This window comes from Triticum urartu, chromosome 1 (assembly GCF_003073215.2).
Source record: "Triticum urartu cultivar G1812 chromosome 1, Tu2.1, whole genome shotgun sequence".
Taxonomy (NCBI): domain Eukaryota; kingdom Viridiplantae; phylum Streptophyta; class Magnoliopsida; order Poales; family Poaceae; genus Triticum; species Triticum urartu.
In genome coordinates this window covers 396,308,806-396,321,133 of record NC_053022.1, presented here as the reverse complement: position 1 = coordinate 396,321,133, position 12,328 = coordinate 396,308,806, and the positions used below count along the sequence as shown (strand labels likewise).

Below are 12,328 nucleotides of genomic sequence, written 5' to 3'. Positions count from 1 at the left end.
TACACACTTAAGGTTCGATGACGCTAGGGTTATAGGGAAAGTATGTACGCGGTTACCGAATGTTGTTCGGAGTACCGGATGAGATCCCGTACATCACGAGGAGTTCCGGAATGGTCCGGAGGTAACGATTTATATATGGGAAGTCCCGTTTTGGTCACCGGAAAAGTTCCGGGTGCTATCGGTAACGTACCGGGACCACCGGGAGGGTCCCGGGGGTCCACCAGGTGGGGCCACCAGCCCTAGAAGGCTGCGTGGGCCAAGTGTGGGAGGGGACCAGCCCCAAGTGGGCTGGTGCGCCCGCCACCAAGGCCCAAGGCGCAAGGGAGAGTGGGAGGGGGCAAACCCTAGGTCCAGATGGGCCTTAAGGCCCACCCTAGGTGCGCCCCCCTCTCTCCCCCCTTGGCCGCAACCCTAGATGGGTTTTGGGGCTGCCGCCACCCCTAGGGAGGGAACCCTAGATGGGGGCGCAGCCCCTCCCCTTCCCCTATATATACTTGAGGTATTGGGGGCTGCAACACACATGAGATCATCTCCCACTTGGCGCAGCCCTACCTTTCTCCCTCCTCGTCTCTTGTAGTGCTTGGCGAAACCCTGCTGGAGTTCCGCGCTCCTCCACTACCACCACGCCGTCGTGCTGCTGCTGGACAGAGTCTTCCCCAACCTCTCCTTCTCCCCTTGCTGGATCAAGGCGTAGGAGACGTCACCGGGCTGCACGTGTGTTGAACGCGGAGGCGCCGTTGTTCGGCGCTTAGATCGGAATCAACCGCGATCTGAATCGCTACGAGTATGACTCCTTCATCCGTGTTCTTGCAACGCTTCCGCTTAGCGATCTACAAGGGTATGTAGATGCACTCTCCTTCCCCTCGTTGCTAGATTACTCCATAGATTGATCTTGGTGATGCGTAGAAAATTTTAAATTTCTGCTGCGATCCCCAACACTTAATTCAACCCCCGGGCCAGTGTTCCTCTGAGTGCTGGTCCAACCTGGGCGATGTCCGGCGCCCCTGGGCAACCAGGGTCTCAGCCAACCCGACGTCTGGCCCATCCGGTGTGCCCTGAGAACGAGATACGTGCGACTCCTATCGGGATTTGTCGGCACGTCGGGCGGTCTTGCTGGTCTTGTTTTACCATTGTCGAAATGTCTTATAACCGGGATTCCAAGTCTGATCGGGTTATTCCAGGAGAAGGAATATCCTTCATTGATCGTGAGAGCTTGTGATGGGCTAAGTTGGGACACCCCTACAGGGTATAAATTTTCGAGAGCAGTGCCCGCGGTTACGTGGCAGATGGGAATTTGTTAATATCCGGTTGTAGAGAACTTGACACTTGACTTAATTAAAAGGCATCAACCGCGTGTGTAGCCGTGATGGTCTCTTTTTGGCGGTGTCCGAGAAGTGACCACGGTTGGGTTATGTTTGAACGTAAGTAGTTCAGGATCACTTCTTGATCGCTTCTAGTTCATGACAGTTGCGTAGTTTCTCTTCTTACTCTTGTATTCAATGTTAGCCACCATATTTGCTTAGCGCTTGCTGCAACTCCATCTCATAACCACATCCTACCCATAAGCTTAAATAGTCTTGATCTCGTGGGTTTTGAGATTGCTGAGTCCTCGTGACTCACGGATACTACCAAAACAGTTGCAGGTGCCGATAATATCAGTGAAGGTGATGCTACCTAACTCAAGTGGGAGTTCGACGAGAACCTTGGTCGTTACTACATGTCTTTTCCGGATGATCAGTAGTGATGCCCGGTTGGGACGATCGGGATTTAGCAGTTGGGGTTATCTTCTTTTCATTTGGATTTGTCCATAGTTGGACTATCTGTGTATTATGAATAATGTATGAATTGTTTGATCATTGTGTGACGTGGCGATTGTAAGCCAACTATTTATCCATTTTTTGTGCATTACATGGGATTGTGTGAAGATGACCCTTCTTGCGACAAAACCAACATGCGGTTATGCTTCTAAGTCGTGCCTCGACACGTGGGAGATATAGCCGCATCTTGGGCGTTTCATTTAGTGACCTAAAACGTCGTATAAAAGTTTTCAGAGGAGTATAATGTAAACAAATTGTTGTAATATGTATGTATAAAAAGTATGGTGTGTGTGGGGGGAGAGGGGATGAGCCCGGAAGAAGAATTGAGAGCGTCAATGTCGCTACTCTCTAGGGAAAGAATGGAATCAGGCGCCGAAAGCGGTGCTTTGAGGGTATTGGGCAACCGCTTAGGAAGATGGTTGAGATGAGCTGATTTTCATCGAGCTTAACGAGTACTCATTGATCGACTACTTTGACATGTTGCGTAAACAATATCACATTAAAACTTGGCTTGATTATCAGTAACCGAGTTCAAGTCGATTCAAAACGAGTCACGAGCCACTCGTTTAGCTCGCGAGTTATAAGTTTTAATCCCAGTCATAACCAAGTCCTTTTTTGGGAGCAACTAAGGAAGGAGCGCTCGTGGGAGCCTCCCCAAGGGTCACCCGGGGTGAGCAGAGCTTAGTGCGCGTCACTTGGCCTCAACAGCCGCCATGTGTCGTGCTCTGGGCGCTCCCTCTGGATGTTGTTTTTATATTTTTTTCGCACACGTTTTCGGCCTTTAAGATGGTTTTTTTTAATTTTTGGGTTTTCCATTTGTCTTTTTTAGCTTTTGGACACAATTTAGTTTCAATTTATTTGCATGAGAAAATGTGTTTCTTTTGCTTCCGCGAGAGGCGCCGCTGCATTCACAAGAGGCATGGATTTTCAGAGGAGTATAATGTAAACACATTTTCTCTATTTTTTTTCTTCCGTAAGAGACACGTATTTTCTTCTGCAAGACACATGGATGTGTCTCTCGGAAACGGGAAAAACAATTTTTTTTCTTTTCATGAGAGGCACGGATTTGCTTTCGTGAGAGCTCGACCGTGCCTTTTGAAAACGAACAAATGCGTTTCACGGATTTGCTTCCACGAGAGGCACGACTGTGCTTCTCAGAAACGGAAAAAATATACTCGTTTTTTTTCTTCCGCAAGAGGCACGACCATGCCTCTCACAAATGCCCTTTGAAAAGGAGAAAAAACGTGTTTTCGGTTTGATTTTTTATCTGTTTTTTTCGTCCTGTTTTTTAAAAAGAGAAGTTCAACAAAATGTATCAACATGGGAACTATTTTTGAAAATCCTCACGTGGGGAATATAACGATGAGAATGATCCGAGATTTGGATGCACGGTGTAAGAGATAAAACATTTTGAATAACGAAATATGTAAGTGGCAACCGTGTGGCAGATTGCAAAACTGCCACACGCATCGCCATCCCGATCTCTTTCCTTTCCCGCACGTCATCGTGATCTCTTTCTTTTTCCGCACGCCTCCCGATCTCCTTCCTTTCCCGCACGTCCTCCTGATCTCCTTCCTTTCTCGCCCTCCTAATTTCCTTCCTTTCAATCACCAGTTACGGCCCCATGTGCCTTTCAGATTTTTGGGCAAAAATAATGCTTGAATTGGGATTTGATCTCTGGTCTGCAAATAATCAACGAAGGGAGCTAACCATCTCCCCTATGACACTCATTGTTAAACAAGCTAAGAAAAATACTGTTTTTGACATGTTTTGCCTTTAATATTTTAGCACTGAAAAACTTTTGTTTCACCTATCAAACTTGGCACATAAACTTTTCCCGTGGTAAATTCTCCATCACCACCACGATAAATGACGCACCACCAACATGATAATTTTCTGTATACCACGCAATACATTATGTGTAAGTAGCATGGTCATAAGCATTGAAAGCGTGATAACTTTGGTGAAAGCATCATGGTAACTTTGATCATTGGAAAGAAATTTGTTGAACCCCAGCCCCCGGTAATTTCTGTAAATAGCATGATAACATTCACGCCATAGACCTGATAATTTAGATACAAACATCATGGTAACTTTAACCATTGGGGAAGAAAAATGTGAAAAGATACCAGATAATTTATGTGTAAATAGATGATAATATACGCAGCGCACATCTGATAACTAAGATAGAAACACCATGGTAACTTTGACCATAGGGAAGATTTTTTTAAGATACTCCGGTATCTTCGGTGTAAATAGCACGGTACTATACCTCCCTCCCCTGGTATTTTTATGTGTAAATAGCATGAAAACATATGCACCGCGATAACTAAACATCATGATAAGTTTTTGACCCGTGGGGAGAAAATTTGCTGAAACATACCCCTGATAAATTTTGTGTAAATAGCTGAAACATACCCCTGATAATTTTTGTGTAAATAGCATGATATTTTAAGCACTGCGGGCTTGATAGGTTATCTAGAATCACCATGATAACCTTTTGTCCCGGGGAAAAGTTGTTCAAAACATCCCCGATAATTTTTACGTGAATAACATGATAATATAAGCACCACATAACCGATAACTTACAATATAAACATGATGGTAACTTTTTACCAAAAGAAAACAAGTTGTTAAAAACACATGATGTGCCACAGAAAAGCCACATAATGTTTAGTGTCATGAGGATGCACATGTGCTCGTGGGTTGGCCTAGAAAAATGTCCCACTTTGCCACGCTATAGGCGTGATAAGTTACGCAAAAACATCGTGGTAATTTTTGACCTATGGAAAAAGTTACCGAAACACACCCAGGTTTTTAGGTGTAAGTACCATGATAATATACGAACTGTAGACCTGGTAACTCTTGTACAATTCCCCATGGTAACTTTGACCAAGGACGAGGTTGATGTACACAGACTTTGATAACTTATGTGTAAGTACCACAATATTTTACACATCGAAGATCTTATAACACAGTGGTAACTTTGAAAGGGGTATAGTTGTTGTAGTACCTGGTAAGTTCTATGTAAATAGCACGGCAACTTACACAACACAGGCCTGATAACTTGCATGCGAATCCCATGATAACTTTGTCCTGAGGGAAAATCGTGATAATTTTCTATACATTTTTGTAGTAACACAATTGTAAAAAAGGGATCAAAACGATTAGTTTCTTTAGTTTGAGCAACAAATACCTAAGGGTGGGGTTGTTGTGGTGGCGCGCTTTGGTGCCAAGGAGGTGTGGGTTCGAATCCCACATGTGCAATATTTTTTTTATCATGTGGTAGACGTGAAGAAGTCGTAGTTTTTTCAGGGGTGGGCGCGCGAGATGTGCGAGAGAAGCAGGTTTCTCGGGCGAGTCTGCAGGGTCGTTCATGAGAAGGCGGGGGCGAAGGAAGAGGGATCGTGTGGTACTTTAAAGTGAAACAAATAGAGGTGTGACAGTTTTGCTTATATGGCACACATGTGCCAAATATCACAGTCCTTTGAATAAACGAATCTGGAAAAAAAACTTTCAGATTGCAACAAGTGACGCATATGTCGCAACGTGGGAAGGTGAGAGTGACCTTACAAAGAGTGATCTTAACTAGTGATTTTTTTTACAATTTTTTTGAGGGAAAGTGATTTTTTTTTACATGAATCTAAGTCCTTTAAATATATATGGGCTCGGATCAGCCACAAGCCTGGATGGGCGATAGGCTGCTCTTCCCGGTCCGGTGGGCTCGCGTCGGCCATCCAAATACCGAAATTCCCAATTCCCATAAATACACACTGATTGGCAGCCTCTTGGCGCCAAACCGCGTCCCTTTTCCCGCCACCTCTCCCTACTCCCTGCCGCGCGCCGCCGTAGCCCTTCCCTACCTCGCCGCGCGTCATTTCCACCGAGCGAAAGAAATATACGCGAGAGGCCAGTGGCAGGCGAATCCCTCGGCGGCGGCGGCGAAGGCGACGACGACGCAGGTGATTTCAGCTGTCCAATCTCCTCCCTCTGGCCTCCCCTCCTCCGTCTCCCCTTGTGCCGCGCCTATTCTCCCCCCATCTCGCCTCTCGTCCTCCTCTACCCGGCCAATCTAATACATCCATTCATTCTTTGACTAGGTTATTCTTCTTCAGCGCGCAAGATCGATCTACTCCTCATCTGAAATGGGGGATGAGAGGGTTGAGGCCATGGAGATTGATGCGCAGCAGCGGCAAGAAGTCGCCGCCGCGGTCCCGGACGGCTTCAACGCCGATTACCTCCGAATCTACTACGGTAAAGTGCCCAAGTGATTTATTCCATCCTAGATCCCAATTTGTGGGATGGTTTGGGAAAATAAGCTGAAATGGGAGGTAGATCTGCATTCCTTGTACCGCGTTAGTTACAAAATACCAGAAGCATGGTGTGAGATTTCACGCAAAGGTTTAGTTTTGATGCACTTATTTTCCAGTTGTGTGGATATTTCAAGTTTTTTCTAATCTAAAGAAAAACATTAGGAGACTTTCCTACTGCATAGAAGCTCAAAGTCAAGGTTATTAAACAAGAAAACACTAAATAAAAGAGAAACCCAGTCTGTGAGCTGATTAGCATACTTCTCGAACTGTAGACAACTTCGGTCTGCTCTTGTTTAATAACCTTCAAAGGTCGTTTCCAACTCTTCAAATGCTGAAAGATGCAACAGCTGCAATTCTCATTTGGAAGGCCACCTGCCGATTGATCTTTTGGTCTACGAAGAACCTGTCGATAGATGCAGTATGTGCCCTCTGTTTGGGCAAACGAAATCCCATCATTTGATAGGAAACAGGGCAAGACCAGACCAAATGGAATACTCTTTCTTCCAGTGACAATTATTTAACGCACGATCGTACTGCTATTGTTATGTCCTTATGCCTCAAAATGTGGAAGCAACTTGCTAAAAATTCTCCGCTCTAAAAGTTCTTTCCTACCAATTTCTTGTGCTTGCTCCCTCACAATTTTTTTGGCTTGTGCTTAGAAACTCAGTCTCTTTTGCCCCACTATAGATAAAATGCTTGTTAACTAAAAATAATCTTACAAACCATATAGTGCTGATGATTATATCACAATTGCAGGAAAGCTCTTCCCATATGGTGATTTCTTCAAGTGGCTCGCATACGGAAATGGTATGTGATCATACCTTCACTGCTTCAGTCAGATGCTAAGTGTCCTGCTCTTTGTTAACTGGATATTGTTTTCTGTAGATGCAAAGCATCCTGGATGTGATCAGTCATACATTGGGCGTCGGGAGCTTTCGTTTACACTGGAGAATGACATCTATCTGCGGTTTCAGTCCTTTGATACTGCAGCTGAACTGGAGACTTCTATCAAGGAGAAGTGCCCTTTCAAGATTGATATTGGACCTGTCTACAGCGTAGATGTATGATATAGCATCATTAAACATTTCAATTGTTTCTCTTGATTTATTTTCTATATTATGCGCTGTGTGCTATTGCCCAATAAAAATATTTTTTTTGTAGCCTGCAAAGCGACATGCCTACGCCCAGTCTGGTAACAATGTCTTCGTACCAGTGGAAAGGGAACTTATTTTTGATATAGTAAGAAACATGCCATGTTATTTTCCTCCTTATGAGCGCGCGTCCTGTTATCTTTGTGCAACTGTTGCTAAGTGTGAACGTTGTCCATACTCCCAGGATATATCTGATTATGATGATGTTCGCTACTGCTGCTCTGGAGCTGACACCTGTCTGGACTGCTGGCCATTAATGACCATTGTCATCAAAATCCTGGATACTTCGCTTAGAGGCATGTTATTTTGTTATGCAACTACTTTACACACTGCATTCACATGATGCTATGAAGATTCTGGACACTTAACTGAGTTGCAGAATCTTTAACTGTCTTGGTTTGCTTCACTGTAATAACTGTTGAAAGTATGTTTTTGCAGGTGATTTTGGTTTCAATCACATATTGTGGGTATATAGTGGTCGCCGTGGTGTCCATTGCTGGGTTTGTGATAGTAGAGCAAGAAAGTATGTTTAAGAGAACCTTTTCTTTGTTTCCTTTGTTTGGTGATCGTCAAACTCATCTTTATATTTCTGTCAGGTTAAGCAATGAGCAAAGGTCTGCAATTGCTGACTACTTCCGTGTGTATAAGGTGGTATTTGTTAATTCATAACTCCAGAAACCCCTGAGCCATCTTTCTGAAATTTGTTGCCCTGTATTACTCTTTCTTAGGGTGGCGAGAATTCACTGAAGAAAGTTTCGTTGACTGGGCCTGTCCTTCACCCTTTCCTTGCGTATGCTCTAAACCATCTCTCTACTTGCATGTTGTGTTAGTATGAATTGTGATGTACAAATTGGTTATACTGAAACTTTATGCTTCTGCAGACGGTCATACACTGATGTTCTGAAATGCTTCTTTGAAGACAAGCTGTTACATAGCCAACAACTATTTGCATCCGAGGAGAGGTGCCAGAAGATACTCGAACTTATTCCAGACCAAAGTAAGAAATAAAACTTTATATTGACCATTTCTTGTTCATAAAGTATGAAATGTGTTTTACACCATCCTGAGAGGGCTTGTTTTCTAGATGTTGCTAGTGAGCTCCATGATAAATGGCAAGGAAATAGACGATCCTCCATCTCAAAAGAAGATGTGAATGCAGCAAGATGGGAGCAGTTAAAGACGACCTTGCAGTCAGGAAAGCACAAGGTTAATGTTTAATCGCCTGCAGTCCTATTCACTTCTATTGCATATGTGCCAGTTATTAATTGGTATATATTTTTCTTGAGTTTTCATCAGGATGTTGTGTGCAGTTATTCACTCTGATTTTTAAATTACAAATACATCTTATAATTCAGCTTACACTGACTATTACTTCTACATCTCAGACGCAGGGGCTTCGCAGATGTGTAGAAGAGATTGTCTTCTCGTACACGTATCCTAGACTTGACATGGAGGTAAAAGCAAAATTATCACCGACGCATGTTCGCAGCAAGGGAAATATTGATGTATTTTCTGCCTATTAATCAAACTGTTGTTGTATATCAGGTGTCAAAGCACATGAATCATTTACTGAAGGCCCCCTTCTGCATACACCCAAAGACAGGTAGAAAACCTGAATATGTTTCTGATTTTAGTTAAATGTAATATGGTGTGAATTTGCATGCATGAAGAAGGCAGCATGGAGCTTTTTGTCCATTGGAAGTTCTATTTTGTCTGTTCCATGAAAGATGCACACTTTTAAAATGTATGCATCCACTTAATACCTACAATTATGCTTTCACTTTGCTTGCTTTTGGAGGACTCAGCTATGATTTGATTATAAAAACTACGTTCTTTCTTTGTACAACTGTCTGAATGATAATTTTGTCACCTCACCACTTCTAACAGTTGTTTCATTGTTTCCCCAGGGCGTGTTTGCGTTCCAATCGATCCCAACAATTGTGAAGATTTTGATCCTACAGCTGTTCCAACTTTATCACAGGTATCTTGTATAGAGCGAAGCATAAACATATAGTATGTGTGCCTGTTGATGCGTCATGATGTGTCCTGACTTGCTGAAACTACCATGCATGGCCAGCTGTTAGGAGAGCTCAATGCGGCTGGTATGCAGATTGATTCTGAGAACGGTAAGTGACTAAAAAACTTGTACCTATCCGGGTTTGTGTTAAGGTGCATCATTGTAGAACTTGCAAATGACATCTTCTTGTACCATACAGCCTATTTTGCACCCCCCCCCCTCTCACAATCCTGCTTTGAATTGCAGATTGGGAGAGAACATCCCTTGAAAAGTACATCAGATTTTTCAGAACGTCCTTTCTTCAACCGATGCTGAAAGCTTGCAAGGTATGCGTTCTCTGCTGCTACTCCCTACTTTCCAAAATATTTGAAGTCCTAGGTTTGTCCCGAGTCAAACATCTTTAAGTTTGACCAAATCTACTCAGAATTATACCAACATCTACAACACCAAATTAGTTTCATTAGATTCATTGTGAAATATATTTGATGTTGTGGATATTAATGTATTTTCCTATATACATGTTCATGAGGCCACCTATTTCTATTTGCTGAATGCCAGCTTTTGCCATGTAATTTTGTAGGAGGAACTGGAAACCGCTTATAGTGCAAAGCTTCAACAGTCCAAGAATACCTTGAGCTGGTAAAAGCTCCATGTACAACAGAGACAGGGCCTCTGTCGCATGGGCAGCCTTCTTTTCCGAGAGGTGCCTACTCCCCGAGTTCATCTAGGGCACAGGTCATTCATCCTATTTGTTGCTCTACGGGCGAACGTGTAACTGTTCAGCTACCGCTGTGGCTCACAAGCTCAGGCTCGAATGCATTGTTAGCAGCTTGTTCTTGCGTGGTGTCTATGTTTGAAGCTGTTAAACTTTGACGAACAAATGGTGCTGCGCTATTGCATAGAGCCTACCGTAGCAAGCATATTACTGACTAATACTCCCTCTGTAAACTAGTATAGTGACGTAAAAGGTCTTATATTAGTTTATAGAGGGAGTACATTGTATCAGCTATTCTTGTTATGCGACACCATATGTGCCATGAGGTCTTTGACTTAAGACAGAGGATGCTCGTGTTTTAAAATAGAGCATCTACAACCGGACCCTTCCTCCCCAAACACCGGATAACCCAGTCACAAAATTGGTCATCGAATCAGACATTCAAAGCCAGCCCAAGCGTCCCAAGCATGATTTGGGGGCGCTTGGATGGTTTTTGCCTCCAAATTGACCAAGTCCACCAAATTGATTGCCTTTTTCTCGTGCCTGTCCTCCCTTCCATGCATATAAGCCAGTGTCCACCTCCAACTTTGCTCCCTGTTTGTCTTGTCGTCCTTGTCTATCATCCGATTTAGCCAACTTAGATGTCGAAGTCAAGTATCCCTTCCCCCATTGCTGCCATGGTTGCTGCTTCAGCTGACTTCATGGGGTCCTGACCATCATCACTTGCAAGATGGAGAACATCGCCTGGAGGGAGCAGCGTGAATTTGCCCAGTCTGGTTGTAGATGCTCTAACCCATCCGTGTGTCGGTGTCCCCTCATTTGTCCCATGTGCCCTACCTTGTCACATCCTAGTCGGTTACGTACAAGGAGAGAAGGAGAATGTGTTCTAGACGACTTCTAATATCTTTGAAGTATACGTGATGTCTTGAGGAGCCTTCCTTTTATACGCCATGGGCCACCTCGATGTGCCCCTCTGTTGAACCGACATGGGGTCCCCGGCCCGGCCCACTTATCTGAGAGACGATGTGGTCAGAGCCCCCCTATCCGGGACATCATCAGTAGCCCATGAACTGGTTTTCAAGCCTGGAACGCTCCTCAATTTTTTGAGATGGTCTGATGTTCTTCATCTTCAGTCGCCGGTCTTGAGAATTGGTTGAACGAGTTCTTCCGTATCCAATTTCTTGAACGCTTAATTGTATGTGAGGTGTTTCATGCCCACCTTCATTATTTCTGTGCGTCTCCGGACGATGGAAATATTCCCACGCATCAATTAGTCATCAAGTATTCCCGTGCTTGGCGTGTCATGAGGATCCAACCTCACACCACCAGCTTAGGCTGGTCATAGTGGGGAGTAACTTATACTAGTGTCATGCATATGACACTAGTCTAATTTACTACCTTCATAGTGCAAAGTACTACCTCCGTCTAGGTGAATAAGTCATTCGCGTAGTTCTAGGTCATCGATTTGAGGAATTAAATATGTGTTATATGTCATGAAAAGTATATCACTGGATTTCTACACAGATGTAGTTTCTAAATATATATTTTTTGTCACATATAATACATATTTAGATAATTAAATCGTCGACCTAGAACTACGCGAATGACTTATTCACCGAGACGGAGGTAGTAACATAGTAGTAGCGTCATAGAGGACTTCATTAATTAGCTCGTAGACTCATCTTGTCTTGGAAAGCGCTATGTTACAGTAACATATTATGTTACCACTTCTCATTAACTACATGTTACATAAGCAAAAATTTCTCGGAGTGCGCTATGTTACTTGCTAAGTTACTCCCACTATGACTAGCCTTAGACCGATCCCATCCATCAGTCCACGTGGTTCTGAGGTGCTTACGTCTCGATGGTCAACATAACATGCAGACGTGTGTAAGGCTAGCCATAGTGGGGGTAACTTAGGTAGTAACTTAACACACCCCAAGACAATTTTGCTTATGTGCCAAGTATTTAATGAGGAGAGAGGTGCTTGGAGTAACATAATATGTTACTGTAACATAGCGTTTTCCGAGGTAAAATGAGTCTATAAGGCAATAAATGAAACAATCTATGACACTACTACTAAGATACTTTGTACTATAGAGGTAGTAACTTAGACTAGTGTCATATGCATGACACTAGTATAAGTTACTCCCCACTATGACCAGCCTAAGGCCCCAACCATTGTCACGTCTTATCAAAAAAGCAATTGTGCGCCTCGATACGATGATTAATAAACCGCCTCCTCAATCCCCGTGTGATTGACACATGACATGGGAAAATGCAGGAGTTACTGCCACACAACATATTTATCCCTC

General features: G+C 43.6%; 1 protein-coding gene across 2 annotated transcripts; it reads left to right on the top strand.

Annotated features, from left to right (window-relative positions):
* The first annotated feature begins 5,610 nt into the window (after positions 1-5,610).
* On the top strand, positions 5,611-10,199 carry LOC125534559 (DNA primase small subunit). Of its 2 annotated transcripts, none has more exons than XM_048697755.1 (17): positions 5,611-5,779; positions 5,918-6,071; positions 6,887-6,937; positions 7,016-7,191; positions 7,292-7,369; positions 7,466-7,577; positions 7,720-7,804; positions 7,878-7,929; positions 8,010-8,071; positions 8,163-8,278; positions 8,366-8,487; positions 8,667-8,735; positions 8,827-8,884; positions 9,189-9,262; positions 9,359-9,407; positions 9,545-9,624; positions 9,879-10,199. In XM_048697755.1, exons 2-17 carry the CDS (start codon positions 5,963-5,965, stop codon positions 9,939-9,941), a joined length of 1,356 nt encoding a protein of 451 aa, XP_048553712.1. In that variant the 5' UTR covers positions 5,611-5,779; positions 5,918-5,962; the 3' UTR covers positions 9,942-10,199. The 2 variants fall into 2 exon arrangements, with proteins under 2 accessions (XP_048553712.1, XP_048553718.1); XM_048697761.1 differs by having other exon boundaries at positions 5,620-5,779; positions 5,933-6,071.
* The last annotated feature ends 2,129 nt before the right edge of the window (positions 10,200-12,328 follow it).

What these genes read in the sequence shown, in the direction of transcription:
- LOC125534559 (XM_048697755.1), top strand. Translation starts at nt 5,963, where the DNA reads ATGGGGGATGAGAGGGTTGAGGCCATGGAGATTGATGCGCAGCAGCGG. An exon ending in TGTGATAGTAGAGCAAGAAA is followed by an intron (nt 7,805 to 7,877) that starts GTATGTTTAAGA and finishes TATTTCTGTCAG; the next exon opens with GTTAAGCAATGAGCAAAGGT. An exon ending in CGATGCTGAAAGCTTGCAAG is followed by an intron (nt 9,625 to 9,878) that starts GTATGCGTTCTC and finishes GTAATTTTGTAG; the next exon opens with GAGGAACTGGAAACCGCTTA.